Raw genomic sequence first — 19,859 nt, 5'->3', positions numbered from 1 at the left:
AGAAGGAAAGAAAGAAACTCACATTGCAATGTTTTTTCACAAATTAAATTGCAATATAAAAAAAAACAGTTATATCTTGTGATGTGACTATTGCACATGCTAACATTGCAATATCAATGCTAAAATAATATATTGCTCAGTCTCAATCACAGTAAAAGAGAAAAACAGAAAGGCTCCAATTGGTCCAGTGGGCTAGGCTGAGGAGAACTCTGGTTTGAATCCTGTTCTTGTAGCTTGACATCGGCTACCGGAGCCCTGAGAGAGCACAATTGGCCTTGCTCTCTCTGGGTGGGTAGATGGCGCTCTCTCCCCTCATTACTCTGAAAAGGTGATGTCCGAAGTACAGGGCATCTGTGAGCTGATGTATCAGAACAGAGTCGCTGCGCTTTTCTCAGAGTGCGCTGTGATGCTACTCTGCAATGCTGTATCAGCAGCAGGTCAAAAAGATGCGGTGGCTGACTTCACATGTATCAGAGGAGGCATGTGCTAGTCTTTACCCTCCTGGTGTTGGGGCATCACAAGTGATAGGGGGAGTCCTAATGAGAGGGTTGGGTAACTGGCCGTGTAAATTGGAGAGAAAATAGGGAAAAAATTAGATAAAAAATTACATTATAAAAAAAAGAGAGACGCAGCAGTGCAAATATAAGAAAACAAAAAGCAAAAGTGTGAAAGCAAGAAAGAAAAAGATTGGGTCGAAAGCGTCAAGAGAAAAACAGGGTAAGCGAGCAAGAGAGAGAGAATGAATGAGAGAGTGAGAGAGAATGAATGAATGCTGGTGTCAGTGTCTACTACCGCAGATTTAGTCTGACACAAGGAGAGAGAGTGAGAGTCTGAGTGAGCAAACGAAAGGATGAGCTGAAGTGAGATACTCAGAGCGAGAGAGAGAGAATGAGGCTAGCAGCCCAAGTAGTTTCTAATAGGAAGAGAAAGATGAAGTTGGAGGAGCGGGAACTGATAGAGACGTCAGAACAGAGCACTGGAAAGCGAGAGAAGCGCTGAAAAAAGAGAAAAGAAAGCGACTCACTATCACTCAGTTCAACCTTTCACTTATCTACAGTGCACAACACACTGCAGCACATCAGCTCCACATCCAGCATCTGATTAGCTCATCATTAGTCTTCATTAGACACAACATATCAGCCAGTTTAGCATTGTTACTTTATTCTCATGTAATGATAATTACTCTCATCATATAGGTCAATTAACCCTTTCATCTATACACTCACTCATCTCAGTGAGAATGAGTGTGTCCCACTTATTTAACCCACTTATAATACTATATTCAGGGGTTGGACAATGAAACTGAAACACCTGGTTTTAGACCACAATAATTTATTGTGGGAACGGACAGTTCTGGTGGAAACAGGAGAGTTGAGGTGCACATTGAATTCTGCCGTGATTTGGGCAGCATATGGTATTTATTTTTCTCTGACCTTGGTTTTATGTTTTTTGGATACAATTCCGGGTTAGCCCGAACATCCCTTTTAGACAGCTTCCTCTTGAGTCCACAGTTAATCCTGTTAGATGTGGTTGGTTCTTCTTGGTTATAAGCTGACATTACACTGGATACCGTGGCTCTTGATACATCCCAAAAACTTGCTGTCTTGGTCACAGATGCTCCAGCAAGACGTGCACCAACAATTTGTTCTCTTTTGAACAACTCTGGTATGTCACCCGTAATGCTGTGTGCATTGCAATATTTTGAGCAAAACTGTGCTTTTACCCTGCTAATTCTTCCTTCACACTCTGCTCTTACTGATGCAATGTGCAATTAATGTATTTAAGATTGGCCACCAGGCTGCTCCAATTTAGCCATGAAACCTCCCACACTGTACATTGGTACTTGAAGGTTTGTCAACACTTTGGAATTTTCTATATTTCTGCCTAAGTTTCATCTAAACATTCATCACATTTTATAAAAAAATGATATAAAAATATTGGACATGATCATTGATTTACCGAGAAATATGATCCAATATGAGCGGAAAAACTCATAGCTGGCAGAGCTCATACAACACAGTGCACAGAATATAACCTTGCAACCAGTACCTCCACATGCCATATGTGAATGCCTGTTACTGGATAATATGTAATTTTTACCATATTTACATGCGACATGATAAAGAGTATAATCAGCTGTCTAGGTTTATTTCCATTAAAGGATAAGAAAGGTCAGAGAAAAATAAATACCATATGGTGACACATTTAATCAATGATGCATTAAACAATGCATGAAAACAAGATGGGACAAGATCTTAGCTGAAAAAAAATGACAAAGATAAAGAGGCAAAGAGATTGTGTGTGTGTGTGTGTGTATGTCTTAAGGCTTCTATGGGTGGCTATGCAACTCAGCAGAGCGGGTAATGTGTGTAAGGGAGAATTCTGACCTGGACGTCTGGTCTGAGAGTGTGTAGAGACACTGGTGCAGATTTACACCCCTGCTCTTCACACACTGCATCCTGTCAGAGAACAGCACAATCCTGTGCTCCACTAAAGGATGTAGAACTGGCCGCTGGCTGCTGGACAGGAATATACTCTTAAACTCACACAGGAACACAGATCATCACACCAGCAGTTAAAGCAGAGTGTCGCTCTAGAGCAAAGGTGGGACAGAGGTCCTCGACACAAGGCCTTCGCTCAAATCTGACACTGTTGAATTCCAAACAGAACCGAGAAATGTCGTTAAAGACAACAGGGTTCCAGTCTGTAGCAGTCCAAAGAACCTCCAAAGTTTTCCATCACTATGGACTAAAAGACTGCTATCCACAAAGTTTAACCCCTCTGGACAAAATAGAACTTTCAGAGGTTTGTGGCATTTTATTGTCAGATGAGAAAAAGCTTGAACAGTTTGGCCATAATCACCATAAATATTGTAGGTTTACTGTAAAAACACAGTTGCTGCCCACAAAAGCGGACACTTTTTTTTAGTATAGAGGAAAAGATAAAGCAGGCAAATTTTAAGCTTTTCAAATCACCTAATCTCTAAATTGCAGAGTCTGTACAAGGGAACCCAAAACATTTATTTAACTCAAAGAATAGTGGTCAAAATGCAACTAGATTTCTGTCAGAAGTGACTATCAAAAGCATATAGTCAACATGGTATTTGGTAGAAGAAATGTATCCAAACATATGGTGTGCTGTGTGTATATATTTTTTGACACTGTATTTAAAAAAATTAAAAATAAAACAAATACAGAACCACTGGCCTTCACTTATATAAGTTCATACACAGCTCTGGAAAAACAATTAAGAGACCACTTCAGTTTCTGAATCAGTTACTCTGATTTTGGTATTTATAGGTATATGTTTAAATTTTAAAGTTTAAATGTATAGGTATATGAGTAAAATGAACAATGTTGTTTTGTTCTATAGACTACCGACAACATTCCTCGCAAATTCCAAATAAAAATATTGTCATTTAGAGCATGTATTTGCAGAAAATGAGAAATAGCTAAAATAACAAAAAAGATGTGAAGCTTTTAGACCTCAAATAATGCAAAGAAAACAAGTTCATATTCAAAAAGTTTTAAGAGTTCAGAAATCAATATTTGGTGGAATAACCCTGTTTTTTAAATCACAGATTTAATGCATTTTGGCAAGTTCTTCTCCACCAGTCTTACACACTGCTTTTTGATAACTTTATGCCACTCATGGTGCAAGTTTAGCTTGGTTTGATGGCTTCCTCTTGATTACATTCCAGAGATTTTCAATTTGGTGAAAAAAGAAAAAAATTAAGTGGTCTTTTATTTTTTTTTCCAGAGCTGTATATTATTTGCTTCAAAAGGAAGGGTTGTGGGGTTAGCCAGAAACCAATAAAGAAAACAAACATCAGACCAACTATATTTTTGCCTCTGCCCTCACAGAGACCACACCAAAACAATTATCACTTGAATGGGAGGGCAAAAGAAGAAAAAAATCTTCTGATATTAAAAATATTCTGATGCATGTGGACAGAATGTTTTGGCATTAAAAAAATATCCAACTACAGAAGACCATGTAGATGCAAAGCAGTGAGCACTGCAACATAGTTTGACCGTTATTAGCAGTTATTAGATACAGATATAACCCTCTAGCTGTCTGGTCAAGGTTGTCGGTTGTGATGAAAGCAAGACAATCATCTTTCTTGCCAAAAGCGAGAGCTCCTTTTTTAACCTTTTTTTTCCTGTACTTCTAGTTACACAGTCAGACACATCCACTCATAATCATGAGGAAACTCTTAAAGCTTTTGATACATTAGGTCCCAGCATGAAGCAGACAAATGAGGGCAGGTGGCTCTGAGAAGCATCATTATATGTCGAAGCCTAGCTTCTCTACAGTAATCAGCGCACACAGACTCATCATCGAGTTCTTATCTATGGCTTTCTTAAAGAAGACACCTCCTGTCCAAAAGAGAAAGTCATGGCCTAATTGATCTTCTCAAAGAGACTAAAGTCCTCTCCAGCTTACAATCAGGATTTTTTTTCAAACTTGAGGTGACCTTTACTATTTAGGCATAGGTTTAAACGGGTTTTTGTCCAATGGAATGTAGTAAAAATGTCTGTAAACCTCTGACCTACAGATTATTGGTTTTGTGCTCTTTATTTATAAACTTAAGTCCTGCACCAAATTAGGGCTGCAACGATTAGTCGATATAACCGACAATGTTGATTATTTAAATTTGTCGACTACAAATTTAATTGTCGAGTAATCGCTAATTTGTAACAGTATGGCATTACACAAAGTGCTGGGGACAGAGGTGCAATGGGAGATGGGTAAATCTCTCACTCACACAGTTTAAACTCAAAAAGTTTGTGTCTCCAAAAGTGATCAAACACAACAGATTACATATTTACTTACTAAATATCAGTACTTCCACATTTAAACAACATCTAGATGTTTGAATGCCTTTTAATCTCATGTTCAGTTGTTTCTATCGTTTTTAGAGATGGAGGACATGGCAAAAATAATCACTGACTAATCGAAAAAATAATCATCAGATTAGTCGACCACCAAAATAATCATTAGTTGCAGCCCTACACCAAAACATGCCTGACAAAAGTCATGGGAAAGCAGTGTGTTGTCTCAGGGGATGGGGTCTCAAAAGCTCTACAAATGTAATATATTATAATTCGATACCAAAAAGGAACCAACCGAAATGTCTCAGTACTACAGAGTACAGAAGGGTCTAAGAAAATTTGGTGCCTTTTTTTTGATGCTTTGCATGAAGCCCACACAAACGTGCCAAACGCGGACAGCGCACACAGCGCCAGACTAGACTATTATTACTGTCCCCCTCTCAAATATAATATCAAATACAAAATATCAGCTTAAACAAAAAAAGGCATCATGACTATAACTAAAAATAACTAATTGACATCACTAAAATAAATATAATTTATATCATATATTTTGCCAATCTAAGCTGATATTTTGTATATTTCTTAAAAAGAACTCTTCAAAACTAAACTGCATCCAGTAATATTGTTAGGGGAAAAATATTTGTAGTTTAAGCAGTTAAAGTAATGCTGTAGTTTTTGTACTTAATAAAGCGCCACAAACAGAATGCTCACTGTTTGTTTGCTCCAACAAGATCCAAAAAGATGGAGCCCTCATGATGACAGTATGAGAAAGAGATTACTTTTTTCAGCTGTTAAATAAATATATGTTGTGTGAGAATAATTATATAAACATAATAAATTAATAAATAATTATATTTTAGGCCTGTCACAATAATTGCAATATCGATTGATCGTACAATAAATGAACCTGACCGCAATCATTTTTGATAATCGTGATATCATGTATTTTGTTTATTTGCATGTTTGTTCACATATATAACAGTGAACAGTACTTAAGCCAATCATGCTTCAATAACTTTGACTCCATACACAGTGTGAACTAAACTAGGTGAAAAAGTAAGTGTATAACTATAATAACAATAAATGATTAATTCTTTAAAGTGATTGATTAAAACATTTAAGTGTTTAAAAAGTGTATAATTCCTTTTTTATGCTAATCTGTTATCATGTCAGTGTCATTTAATAGTCTTAAAATTACAAAAAAATATTGTTTATCGCAATAATTTCTGGGACAATATATCGTAAACAAAAAAAATGTATTGTAAATTTTTATAGTATTTTTTTGGTTACAATTCAGAAAAATGTATAAAAAAAAAAGTATCGCTTGGGTATCGGTATCGAACTCAAAGTATTGCATCGGTACTGGTATTGGACATTTTAAAAAGATACCTATCCCTAATAAGGAGGTCAAAATGCGCGCCCGTTACACAAAATGCTTATGTGCTGGCAGTAGGGGTGGGCGATATGGCCGTAAAATAATATCACGATATTTCATGGTATTTTCGCGATAACGATACTCTTAGCGATATGACGAAATACTGAATTAAAAAAAAATATTTCAAGAATACACTAGTGCACCAAAATGAATATTAAATTTTATTATTGCACGTGATTTGATATGGCACACCCTTAACTGAGATTTTAAAAAATACCAGAAATGACTTGTAACAGAAGTTCAAGAACATTAATCCAGAATGTCATGGTATTAATAATGCATTCTACAAATCTCCATATATCCAGTAAAATAAATGATACTGGACAAATATAATCTGTCTCTAGTAGATATATAAAGGGAAAGGAGAACAGTGTGAATATTTCTTTTGCTAAAAACAGCATAAAAGTAGTACCCTGATGTGATAATTAGGGGTGAGTGATACGGCACGATATTTCAGGGTATAATATCGTGTACGATACGATATGGCACACAGGTACTGAAGTGCCATACACGGAAGTGTAGAGTTGCTGATTTATTGGTCTAAAGCAGATCTTTTCCTGCCTGCTACTGGAGCTACTGAACCAGGTACTGCTACTGACCAACACACAGCAGAACCGCACGCACAGCATGCTCCTCCATCCTGCTGAGCCCTCACTGCTGTGTCTAACCTACATATACTGTGTGCTACTGTTGAAGCAGTCTTACAGTGAGGAAGAAGAAAAAAGAGCATAGTTCCATACAGCACAAGCGACCATTCAGTAAACTCAAGTGACATTGGTGTGCTTCCTTGCATTCACTGCTCTTTTTAGGTCCTTCCACAACAATATTATTGTGCTAACATCTGAACTTTGACTTGGCCATTTCAGTTGCAGTTCCTGAACAAATGCCCCTGACATTTTCCAGAAGAATTTCCTGCTTATAAGGTCTCAATAAAAAGTAACTCAAATTATTGGTCAGCCCAAAACCATCCTAAAACCATGATGTTGCCACACCCATGCTTCACAGTTTGTACTGTGTACTGTGGCTTTTCTTTGATTTAGAAAATCATTACACTCTGCAAAACATGCTCTTTGTTTGGTTTGCCACTGGTATGTTTGCTGTGATGCATTTTGGTTGGATGTGCCATATAATACTGGGAAAGGATTGTCAAACCAGTTGTTATAAATTTTCAAGTCTTTAGCTAACTGTTTTGATCAATGTTAAAGCTAAATGAAATGCTGCAATAGAAAATGTCTTTATTATAGTCTTGTGTAATGCATACAGGGCATTGTGGTGAAAGGACAATGATAAAAAAAACACTGAATGCACTGAATTATTAATTTAAGCTTGATAAAATACTCAATTGAGTGATGCAATACAGTAATAAACCGATGGCCAAAACGTATTTATTTAAGATAGAGTAGCCTTGTGACTCTTGTGAGTGCAAAAGTAAAGAACACCAAACTTTCCTTGGTTGATGAACTTCATTTGATACAACCAAAATGTGAGATGTAATTTAATAAATATACACTTCAATTCAATTCAATTCAATTTATTACACTACATGTCTGAACGATAAATGATGAACGTCCCCTTTAAAATGGCATTCAGTTCATTTAAACTGTACTTATTGCAGTTGTGCACATGCACAGCTTGTCTAGTCCCTTTACAGAAGTAAACACAATAAGCTGGAGCATATAAACATGACCTTATTGGCACCATGCACCCCAGCATTGAGTTTTAGATTATTTAATTGAATTATGGTGCTACAGTATATTCAATGGAATTTGGGACAAGATGAGGAGATGGTAATGATCCAATATCTTGACCTAATAAATGCTTATCATTAGCTGCAATCAAACAGAGCTCCACATTCTAGTAGAAATCCTTCCCTGAACAATAGAGAATAAAGTCAACAATAAATAAGCAGGTGTTTTGTCCATATAGTCTTCTGCTTCTGCTTTTGCTATAATTAGTGTGCACACATTATACTATAGGCAGCTCACATTCTGGGTTTCCCATTTCCATTTAAAACGACCGATAAGAGCTGCTGTATACATACACACGCTCCCTCTACGTCACGACTCTAAGGGTATTTTCTCAGTAGCTTCTCAGCTCTAATATTACAGTCAGATAGGGGAGAGCGATTCATTTGAACCCACTTAGGGTGATCTCAGGTTACAGTAGCTTTGGGAAACTCGCCTGCGTTGCTGTACCGCCGCAGCTCTCCGTTCAAGCCCCATCTCTAAATACAACTGCTATCATGTGGCGCCACAGCGCTCCGAATAAACACAGATCCGACACTCGAGTTAAAAATAAACTGCAGATTCTGTAATGTGTCCATTTCCCGACATCATCTGCTCTTTCAGTGATAAGAGCCTTTTTTCAAAGAGCAGAAAGTCAGCCACTGACTGGTTTAACCAAACACACTGCAGGTATTTAAGCCCCCAGAGAGAAAGAGAGCCAGAGCTAGAGCTACGGCGGAGAGCTTGAGCCCAGAGCTGCATTTGTTTGCCAAAGTATGTCAAATAAAGCCATTAGAGTTCAGAATCTGAGAATCCATATTGGAAAAACAAGCAACATTTCTCCTGCCATGTTTGTAATTCCGTACCTAAGCCGGCAGCAAAGCAAATGTTGACATGAATAAACAATCATCTTCAAAAATTCATAATACATAAACACATAAATAAGTTAAGGTATACTTTCCCCCTCGAACATACACAGAATCAGAACTCATTAAAGAAATATATAAGCAGCTGCTTTTAACAAAACAACTTCCAAGGTCCTCCCATTGCTGCAGATATCAGTTCCTTGACAGGTCTCTAAGCACGTCCTCGCTAAAATAAACCCCCGGAGATATAAACCCAGAGGGTCCGAATCCAGTGAACTCGAACTGAACTCTAAAACTAACTGAAATAAGCACTCAACACATAAGCCCTCAGTGGACCCAAGCTTCCAGGCACAAGTTTTAGCTTAACAAAAGCTACCAAAATGTGACACTCAAGAGATTTCCCTGCTTCAACTCATCAGTGAATAAACAACCCTGTTTTGAGAGGAACACGAGTGGGCTTTCTGTGTCAGAGCAGAGAAAACACTGAACTATGACAAGTAGAGATAATTCAAACTCCACTGACCTAGAGAAGAGGAATGTGTGGTTCATCATTCAGTCCAGTGGTTTCAAATCATGATTAAAAGATGATGTTTAAGGCAGTATTGCATTGCTTTGCTTTGTTTTGCTCTGCATCAGTATGTTTCACAAGCTTTCTAAGGGTATAATACAAACTAATGTAAAATAAATAAATAATAATAAGTACTTGTTAAGATCAATCAACTGAATAGTTTTGTCATGGCCAATGGAATCTAAAGAACAGTGCACTGATCTGTGAGATGTGTGTGTGCTGCCTACTGCATTAAAGCATAACCATTAGGGGTGTGACGAGACACTAATATCACGAGACGAGACGAGACACGATAATGGGTTCACGAGAACGAGACGAGACGAGATTTAAAAATAAAATTTTAAAGAAAACCTTTTGTTTGACGAAATCATATAACGCAAGCTTTACAGACTGGTTTCTCTCACACATTGATTCTATAAGAAATAGAAATAAGAATAATAATAAAAAATAAGAATAATAAATAAAAATAAAACTTTTCTAGGTCTTATATAGTGCAAACAATAAGTGCAAACCACAAGCAGTCATATTAAGACTATGGTTTGTGTTTTTTTTCTCCTAAATCTCTTGTAATTTAACTATTCATAACAATAACCAGTTATATTAAGGCTATGCAAGTGCAAACAGAGACAGAATTTTTTTTAAATACAGTACAGAGCTAAGGGATTAGTACACCTGCCTATGAAACAGTCACGTGTGCAAGTTTAATTAAAGTATTTACATATGGTTTGTTTCTTGTTGGTCACTCTGTTGCCGTTTATTGTTTCCACTGGAGGAAAAATGCAGCCAAACATACACCTATAAAGGGGGTAAGCAGCCTATGTGACGCATAGGGGCGCTGCACTAAAGGGGGCACCAAATGAAAGCCCCAAATATTTTTAAGATGAACACTTCAAACCGAAGGGTATGAGAATCACTGGTAAGACGGCTTAACAATGACCAAAGACATCCACAAATTGAAGTATTTTTCTTTCTAAAATTGACAACTAGCACTCTATTACCATAGGTTAATGTGTAGTTCAAAGTTTTATGGCCAAATTCTTCATAAAAGGAATAAAAAAAAGATCGCTAGTAGTTTGTCTCAGTAGCTAGCTAGCTAACTTTCCAGTTCCACCTTAAATGGCGGAACATAAAAATAAAATAAAATAAAAGCTAATCAAAGCTAATTTCAGCTCCTCATCACAGAAGAAATTAGGGTGAAATGGGATTGGGCATTCTTTGGGAGTTCTTTTCTTTAAACAGGTTGTTAAACTTGCCAATTGCTTTTTAATGGCTTCTGGTTAATGCCAGGACTGATATTTACAAAGATGCATTCAAAGTGCCATTATCCTGAAATACTGGCACCCATAATATACCTCCCCAGCTTTGCTTTTGATGGTACTAGGGTACAACTTTCATAAATATACAAAAGCTCTATACCAAAAACGCTTTTTATTGCAGGTACTAAACATTAGTATAACACACTACTAAGTAAATCACTCACCTCAATGAGCTTCCGTTCATAGCTGGCCGCTTGCTCCTCCACATCAGCTACAGACCTGTGCTGTGGTGTAGAAATAGAGGCCTCACAGTTCCTCAGCATGGGCAGAGCTGCAGGACAACAAGAATTACAGGCCATTAGCCAAAACGGCACAGCACTTTCAGAGAGCAACGACAATGAGGGTCCCTGAATGTGGTCTGGAGGACAATAAGAGCTGTTTATCGTCAAAACAGAGAGATATGAAAGGATTTATTGAACAGTCAGCCATTTAAGCAGCACCGTTTTCAGCGAGTCGGCGCACAGCTTGCTTTAAACGACCGACGTGTCTGGTGGGAATTAACATGAAAAGATTCTCTTTTGCCTTCTGGACTTTTTGTATCAACAGACTCCTTTATTCCTTCCAAACATTTTTTAAAATGGTTCATCACTTCATGCCGGTAAACAGAACTCATCTAGCCTGCAAACATGGCGTAATCTAGTTTCAGTGAAGCACATGTAGCTGCTACTGGAGGCTGAGCTCCACAGATTTCATAAAAAGCACCATGGATCTTCTCCCCGCACTGCAAACTCAATTAAAAGCCATTAAAACTCAACTTTTGACAACGCAAACAGCACTGCCTCAACTACTTAAAGCAGAGAGACGCCACAGGGCGAGAGACAGTAGCAGAAGCTCTCAAAGTAGAAGAGAAATCACAGAAGGAAAGCTCACACTCCTGCAATAAGAGAGTTAAATATAGTACCAGAGGCTCCATGATTTGTAGTAGTAATGCACAATGATTATACCAGTATCGGCTGATAACTGCTTCATTTAGAATAGTCATATTGTTTGTCGAAAAAGGACCAAGCGATGGCCATGCAACTACAATGAGCCAATACTTTCCAAACTACTACACAATTAACTGATTTAAGCTCATTTTTATTTGTTTCAATTGATCTATTTTTTATTTAACCTGCTAATTAAAAAAGAGGGTTTAAAGCTGCAAGCTGTGTAAAGACCAGTTAGCTAAATACATGTGAATGCAAAAAAAAGTAAACCAAATGTCTTAGGAGATACCCTTCAGTTTATTGCTTGTATACAGTTGGTTGAAAACTAAAATGCAAAGCATATATATACGTTACATTTGTTTTGAAAGTTAAACTGGGGTGTATAGTCTGTAAGTTATAAATATGTGCAGTGTACTGGCATCAGTAGATATACAGCTCTGGGAATAAAAAATAGGAGAACACTTCAAGTTCTGAACCAGTTTCTCCGATTTTGCTATTTATAGGTATGTTTGATTAAATTGAAGCTGTTGTTTTATTCTATAAACTACGTACAACATTTCTTCCAAATTCCAAATAAAAATATTTAATTTAGAGCATTTATTTGCAGGAAATGACAAATGGCTGAAATAACAAATAATGCAAAGAAAACAAGTTCGTACTCAAAGTTTTAAGAGTTTAGAAATCAATATTTGGTGGAATAAACCTGGTTTTAATCACAGTTTTCATCCATCTTGGTATGTTCTCCTCCAGCAGTCTTACACACTGCTTTTGGATAACTGTCACTCCTTGTACAAAAATGCAAGCAGTTCAGCTTGGTTTGATGGTTGTGATCATCCATCTTCCTCTTGATTATATTCCAGAGGTTTCTAATTTGGTAAAATCAAGGAAAAACAACATTAAGTGATGGGTTTCTTTCTCTCTAAGTAATTTTCTCTTTTATGGGGGGGTCCTTTGTTATTTTATTCCTGTCCGGAATGACCATGAATGTTTTTTTTTTTTTTTCAGACGTCCTCTGAGAAAATTACAGGCTGAATTACCTACTGTTTTTCAACTCCTGTCTGGACACACATGTCTGAGTTTCATCACCTCGTGTTTAATAAAATATCTATTTATCCAGTGCCTGCATCATAATTACACTTTGGGCGCGAGTTTCCACTGAGATCCATGTAAAACACAACCGCAAGTGGAAATGGAGGAGCTACTCAATGCGATGTCATGTGACTGAGAAAGCCAACAAACCCACTGGTCCTTTTGTTTTTTTCAACTGCAGTCTGGATGCAAGAGTTCAGGTTTATCACTGACGTCCCCCTAAGAAACTAATCCTGTCCGGATATGGCTTTTGTTTACAAAGAGGCAGCACTTCAAAAAACTACCGGAGCAAAAGCAAAGTCTGTAAAATAAAGTGCAGCTTTGCAGGACGTAGAGGGGAAATTGATTCGAGGAGGTGCGCGATGGCAGGATTAGGACGGGCAGGACGGTTGTTAAGTATCAGTGTACTGCAGACAGCAGCCTGATAAGAGGGGGAGTGGCCGAGGCTGAAGGAGAGGAATAGAGCAGATAGTTGTGCACAGCGAGCCCCGGAGGCACGTTGCTGCTGGGCCAGCTGTGCAACTGCAGAGTTTCACTACAAAGCCTCTCTAAATAAAAGAGCGTGGAGAAGAAGTCAACAGGCCTGATATGGTCTATGCATTATCACTGCACCTGCACACAGCCACCTGCCATTTCAACACTCTGCCTTATCTCCTGCTTCTCCAATAGCCTGTGTAGCCCTCTAACCCACACAGCGCTGCTGTCAGCAACAACAGCCCACACTGCCCATACCAATCCACACCCAGTTCCGTCTCAATAAGAAGAGAGAGAGAGAGAGTGTGTGTGTGTGTGTGTGTACACTGACTCGCACTATACAAACAGATAGAGCGGATTGTCCCCTATAACTGAAACCAATTTACCCTTAATCTCTACACACCGCTTATATCGCCATGTGCGAGTCTGTGTGTGTGTGTGTGTGTGTGTGTGTGTGTGTGTTCAGTGCGTCAATGCAAGCAGACAAACCGGAATATGTCGTCAGTTTACGGCTATAATAGCAGAGAGACATTCCTCTTTCCTTCTTATTGATTAGGGCATGTAGCAAAAATTGATTTGTTTTCTAGGTTTCAGACAACCTTAAAACGAGTGCAGCAATAACAATGGCAGCAATTCCGGCTTTTCTTTAAAGATTACTCTGCTCTGAATGGTCCACAGATACAAGCTGTTGATGGCTGAGCACCTGATCATTAAGTTCAATTATTTCTTTCATTACTGCAGGCTTTATTGTTTGCCATTATAAAAAATAAGGATAAAAGTTGTTTTTTCTTTTTAACAAAACTTTTCTCTTAAGACAAAAAAATTAAGCAAGGAAAATGTATTTCCCTTTCGTAAATTATGACCAAATTTTTTTCTAGAAATGCAAGACAAACCTTAAAGAAAAAATAATGAATCCTACAAACATACTCTATAAAATATTATATATATATATATATATATATATATATATATATATATATATATATATATATATATATATATATATATATATGGCTAATTAGAACCTGATTAGAGTAAAAACTAAGAATCATCTTTTTACATGATGTAGTTCCTGAGAAAAATTACGTCCACATATGAGGACTTTAGTTTTATATTTCGATAGAACATATAAAAGTAATGAGGTGCAGAACATTTATTTTGTGCCTGAACACAGCAGTTTAACACATCTGACTTATTTTCTAATCAATACATTAATTTAATCAAATAAAGGGTAATTACGCATTCAAATCTGCAAGTTTTTTCTTTGAAGAGGATGCATTCTCCTATTTTCACTTTAATCTTCTGCTGTTTTTTCTATATATAGTTTGTGGGGTTTTTTTACCATGTCTCCAATCTTCTGTAACCTGTAATTTAATTTAAATTTAATAAATTAATCACAGTAGGAGAAAACTAATGGGCATCAAAGCTGGCATAATCCAGTATCGGTTCTATAGATGTTGAAAGAGAGACAAAGACTGCGCAGAAGCAGACAAGCTGTGCAGCTGAACACACACTGTGTCCTTCAGGGAGTGTTCATGTAGAGCAAAACGCCCAGGCCCTTCAGTCCCAGCATCACCCAAACTGTGGACATATGCTCAGTGCCCGCAGCCCTGCACTTCAGCACTGTGAAATCAATAAAGCACGGCTAAAACACTGACAAGTGCCCTTAACGTTTAAGTGCCAAGCATATATGAGCCTCACCAAGGACAATAATTAGTAAAATATAGGAACATGTAGTGTTTAACTTCAACTCTGTTTAGCTTTCTTTTTAATGTTGTAATGATCAGAGCTCTAGAGCTCTAAATGCTTGGGCCTTGTGGGAAAATATGATTTCTTTAAATGTTATTTTTAAGAGGAACTGTAAAAGACAATTATTAATATTATGTTTCTTACAGTTCCTTTCAATTGCTTCTATATCATTTAGTACTGTTAAGAATGGTGGTGTTAGCATCATGATCTGACACACTGTTACATTGTACAAAGAAGAAGGAATACTGAAACAGACTATTCTAATAAACAAAAGACAAAAGCTTTTCTTGTTTTTTCTATATAAACACTCCTCTTAAATATTGTAGCACTTTCTTGGATCTCTGGAAAGGTGATTGACTTTTCTAATCTTCTTAGTACCAGGAAACAAAAATATATTATTGCATTTTTAACCAAGCCAAGTCAAGAACCAAAAATATCTTGAATGCTAGAGATATCAGTGTTTCTCATTCACAAATATCTCACAAATAAGTTTTGTGAATTTCTTCTGAAAAGTCTGAACAGAATAATGATGTGTCTTTAAATGGTGAAACAGTTGGAAGTTATGCTCTTATAAATGGTAAATCAAATTGTTCTTGTAAACTTAGATGTAGCTTATTTGTGGGGAAATGGGTGAGATTCAGGCTTAAACTAAACCATTTCTATAATTAATGAGTCTTAAGTGTGTCCACACCTGCATGTCTGTTGCTTGGCCTTATCCTGATTTAAATCCTGATTTAAATGAGGTCAGAGCATTTCATAACACTTTTAATAAGCAAACAACACTAAAAAACAAAACTACACCGATTGTGGCAACATATTAGCACATTGTAGCACTTGCTTATAGATTGCTGATTACTAAAATCCCGCTAAACATGTCTTAACCTGGTACCACCATGTGTATCCCAACATCTTGGCACTTGACGCAGTGCGTACGATAAGCCATTCAAATACACCATTCACCGAAAAGGCACGGTTAACAATAAGCTGTGTCTAAAAGCATTTAACTACACATTCAAACAGATGCTAACAATCTGCTTCAAACAATGCACATGTAGAAACAGGGCTCTGGGACAGAGCGGCAGAGATGAAGGCATGTTTTAGCGTGACAGACAGATGCACGATGGCAATCTGTTGACGTTTTACTGAGGGGAGGGGGGACATGCAGCAGAGTTAATGAATGTGTTGATCAAAGTAATTTTCCCCATCAAGCAGCAGCCGCTTCCTGTGCGGCTGCTGGAGATAAAGACAGCGTATCATTCAGTCAGAAAGCGATCGCCTCAAATTACATAACGCTGTCAATCTGACAGTCAAAACGTGAAATCGCATACCAAACAGACTGCACACCTTGCGTAAGGCATACACACACACACATGCTCCTCAGGCTTTCAGTAGCACTCACTACATTCACTTACTTCACGCATACACAATCACCTGGCCTCCAGCAGAACCGGGGCAAATCTGGGAGATCCACACAAATAGGGGTGAGGAAAGCTGAGCGTAAAATGAAAATTCATCTTGTAGACCTGCCAAACCAGTCACCTGTTAACTAGGGCTGTGTATGGGCATGAATCTACTGATTTAGTCTATATAATCGCAATAAAAGGGTTACAATTTAACTGATTTCATTATGTTGCGATATTGTAAGGAAGACAATAGACTGCAATTTGTTTTTTATTACATTTAGCAAAACTGCCATGGTATTAAAAAAAAAACCATATGTATCAAATCCAAGTAAAAAAAAAAACAATACTTTCTTTTTATCCAATCAAAACTGTGCGACCTAAGTGCAAATACGAAACAAGTAAACTAGTAAATTAAATACTAAATAAAAATGAAGTCTCTAGTGGGCTAACCTGGTGGTGGTGATAAATTACCTGACTAGTCAGCTAGCCGGTTAGCTTAACGTTACCTGTTTAGGAAAAAGGTAGCAGCTCTGTTGTTTTTTGTTTACAAGTCTACAACAGCATCAAATTAAGGGTTAGTTTTAAACAGCACATAATGATAACGTTTGCCAACAAGCTAACCGCTAAACAGAACAGGCGAAACAAGCTAACCGCTAACAGCCCAGCACAAATGGATAACGTTAGCTAACAATCTAACCGCTAAACAGAACAGGTTCCACAAGCTAACCGCTAACAGCCCAGCACAACAGGATAACGTTAGCTAAAAAGCTAACCGCTAAACAGAACAAGTTCCACAAGCTAACCGCTAACAGCCCAGCACAAATGGATAACGTTAGCTAACAAGCTAACCGCTAAACAGAACAGGTCCCACAAGCTAACCGCTAAACAGAACAGGTCCCACAAGCTAACCGCTAAAAGCCCAACACAAGGGGATAACGATAGCTAACAAGCTAACCGCTAACAGCCCAGCCCAGACCAATAGCGTTAGCTAACAAGCTAACCGCTAACAGTACAGACCGATAGCGTTAACTAACAAGCTAACCGCTAACAGCACAGACCGATAACGTCAACTAACAAGCTAACAGCACAGCCTGACAGCGTTAGCTAAAAGACTGAAAACTAACCGCCACCAAGCAAATCGAGTCAAGTCAGGCTCAAATCACACCGTTAGAGGAGAAAAAAACAAACCTGCGCCCAGAGTCGAGTGAATAATCTCCGGAAAGTTCTGAGGAACATCGTGCAGACTCCTTTGCCTGAACTAAGGTGGGCCTTGATTTTTTCCGTTTCAGGAGAGAAACTTCAAATTCCGTGAGCGCCCCCATTCTGTGGCCAGTTAAAATGCACATGAATAAATTAGCTATTTTGGCCTATACAACCCCTGGCAAAAAGTATGGAATCACCAGTCTTGGATGAGCACTCCTTCAGACATTTCATTCTGTAAAACAAACTCTGATCAAAAACATGATACAATAATAAGGTCATTCCAAAGTGCAACTTGTTGGCTTTCAGGAACACTCAAAGAAATGAAGAAAAAACATTGTGGAAGTCAGTGAATGTTACTTTTATTGACCAACCACAGGGAAAAAAATATGGAATCACTCAATTCTGAGGAAAAAAGTATGGAATCACTCAAATTGAAGGTAGAAAATAAGGACACACCCAGTCAATTTCCTTTCCCTAAATGGACACCTGCCTCAGATTAGATCTGCTCGTTAGTCTGCAGTTAAAAACACCTGCAGTCATGACACCTTGGAGGGCTGCTGGACGAATTAGAGTGGCAAGAACCATGGCTCCAACAAGAGAAATGTCTCTTGAAACAAATGAGAGGATTGTGAAACTTCTTGAAGAAGGTAACTCTTCACGCATGGTTGCTAAAGATGTGGGCTGTTCACAGTCAGCTGTATCCAATATATGGACCAAATACAAACAGCATGGAATGGTTGTTAAAGCCAAGCGTACTGGTAGACCGAGAAAGACATCAAAGCGTCAAGACAAGCAACTTAAGGCCATTTGTCTTGAAAACCGAAAAAGTTCAACTAAACAGATAAAGCATAAATGGGAAGAAGCTGGAGCCAATGTATGTGACCGAACCGTAAGAAATCGCCTAAAGGAAATGGGATTTCAATACAGGAAAGCTTAAAGAAAACCATCATTGACACCTAAACATAAAAGAATAAGACTGCAGTGGGCTAAGGAGAGGCAATCATGGACTGTGGATGACTGGATGAAAGTTATCTTCAGTGATGAGTCAAGAATCTGCATTGGACAAGGTGATGATGCTGGAACTTTTGTTTGGTGCCGTTCCAGTGAGATTTATGAAGAGGCCTGCCTGAAGAAAACAACCAAATTTCCACAGTCCTTGATGATATGGGGCTGCATGTCAGGCAAAGGCACTGGGGAGATGACTGTGGTTAATTCTTCTATCAATGCACAAGTTTACATTGACATTTTGGACAGTTTTCTCATCCCTTCAATTGATCAGATGTTTTGAGATAATGAAATAATTTTCCAAGATGACAATGCATCGTGCCATAGGGCAAAAAAAGTGAAGGCATTCCTTGGAGAAATACACATTCAGTCGATGTCATGGCCTGCAAATAGTCCAGATCTCAACCCAATTGAAAACCTGTGGTGGAAATTGAAAAAAATGGTCCACAAGAAGGCTCCGACCTGCAAAGCTGATCTGGCAACTGCTATCAAAGAGAGTTGGCACCAAATTGATGCAGAATACTGTTTGTCACTCATCAAGTCCATGCCTCAGAGACTGAAAGCCGTTATAAAAGCCAAAGGTGGTGCAACTAAATACTAGTGATGTATTTTGAATCATCTTTTGTTTATCTGTTTTTCATGATTCCATACTTTTTTCCTCAGAATTGAGTGATTCCATATTTTTTTCCCTGTGGTTGGTCAATAAAAGTAACATTCACTGACTTCCACAATGTTTTTTCTTCATTTCTTTGAGTGTTCCTGAAAGCCAACAAGTTGCACTTTGGAATGACCTTATTATTGTATCATGTTTTTGATCAGAGTTTGTTTTACAGAATGAAATGTCTGAAGGAGTGCTCATCCAAGACTGGTGATTCCATACTTTTTGCCAGGGGTTGTATTAGTGACACAAAGCCGAAATTAGCACTTCAGACACGTGATATTTATGAAATAGTTTGGAAATAATGTTTAGTTAAATGTTTAATACCGCAGTAAACGGTATTAATGTCATACCGCTAAAACCTACGCTAAGCTGACATTTTCAGATCATTTTTTCAATGTTTTTATTTTTTTAAACAGTTAGCTAAATATTTGGAGTTTAATAATACCAGATTATTACAATGCATGAAACAGTATCGTTCATATCCAAACACCACAAAACCTGTCCACAGACTGATAGATGTTATAATGTATGATACTCACGGGCAGCTCTAAGGGTGGGCCCACAGAGTCGTTTGCCCCAGTTGATATCTGATTGGCCCCCTG

The 19,859-nt window shown here is 37.9% G+C and overlaps 2 protein-coding genes across 2 annotated transcripts in view; one reads left to right on the top strand and one right to left on the bottom strand.

Annotated features, from left to right (window-relative positions):
* maff (v-maf avian musculoaponeurotic fibrosarcoma oncogene homolog F) overlaps positions 1-19,859 on the top strand; it is a 255,539-nt gene that overhangs the window by 97,742 nt on the left and 137,938 nt on the right. The window lies entirely within an intron of this gene.
* snx29 (sorting nexin 29) overlaps positions 1-19,859 on the bottom strand; it is a 189,647-nt gene that overhangs the window by 96,090 nt on the left and 73,698 nt on the right. Inside the window, exon 15 of the mRNA XM_049464910.1 lies at positions 10,912-11,018. Within this exon, the coding sequence (XP_049320867.1) occupies positions 10,912-11,018 (107 nt within the window). The remainder of the gene's footprint in view (positions 1-10,911; positions 11,019-19,859) is intronic.

Source organism: Astyanax mexicanus, chromosome 15, assembly GCF_023375975.1.
Source record: "Astyanax mexicanus isolate ESR-SI-001 chromosome 15, AstMex3_surface, whole genome shotgun sequence".
In the NCBI taxonomy this organism is placed as follows: Eukaryota; Metazoa; Chordata; class Actinopteri; order Characiformes; family Acestrorhamphidae; genus Astyanax; species Astyanax mexicanus.
Note: the sequence above shows the minus strand (reverse complement) of the source record. Positions and strands in the feature narration are given on the sequence as shown.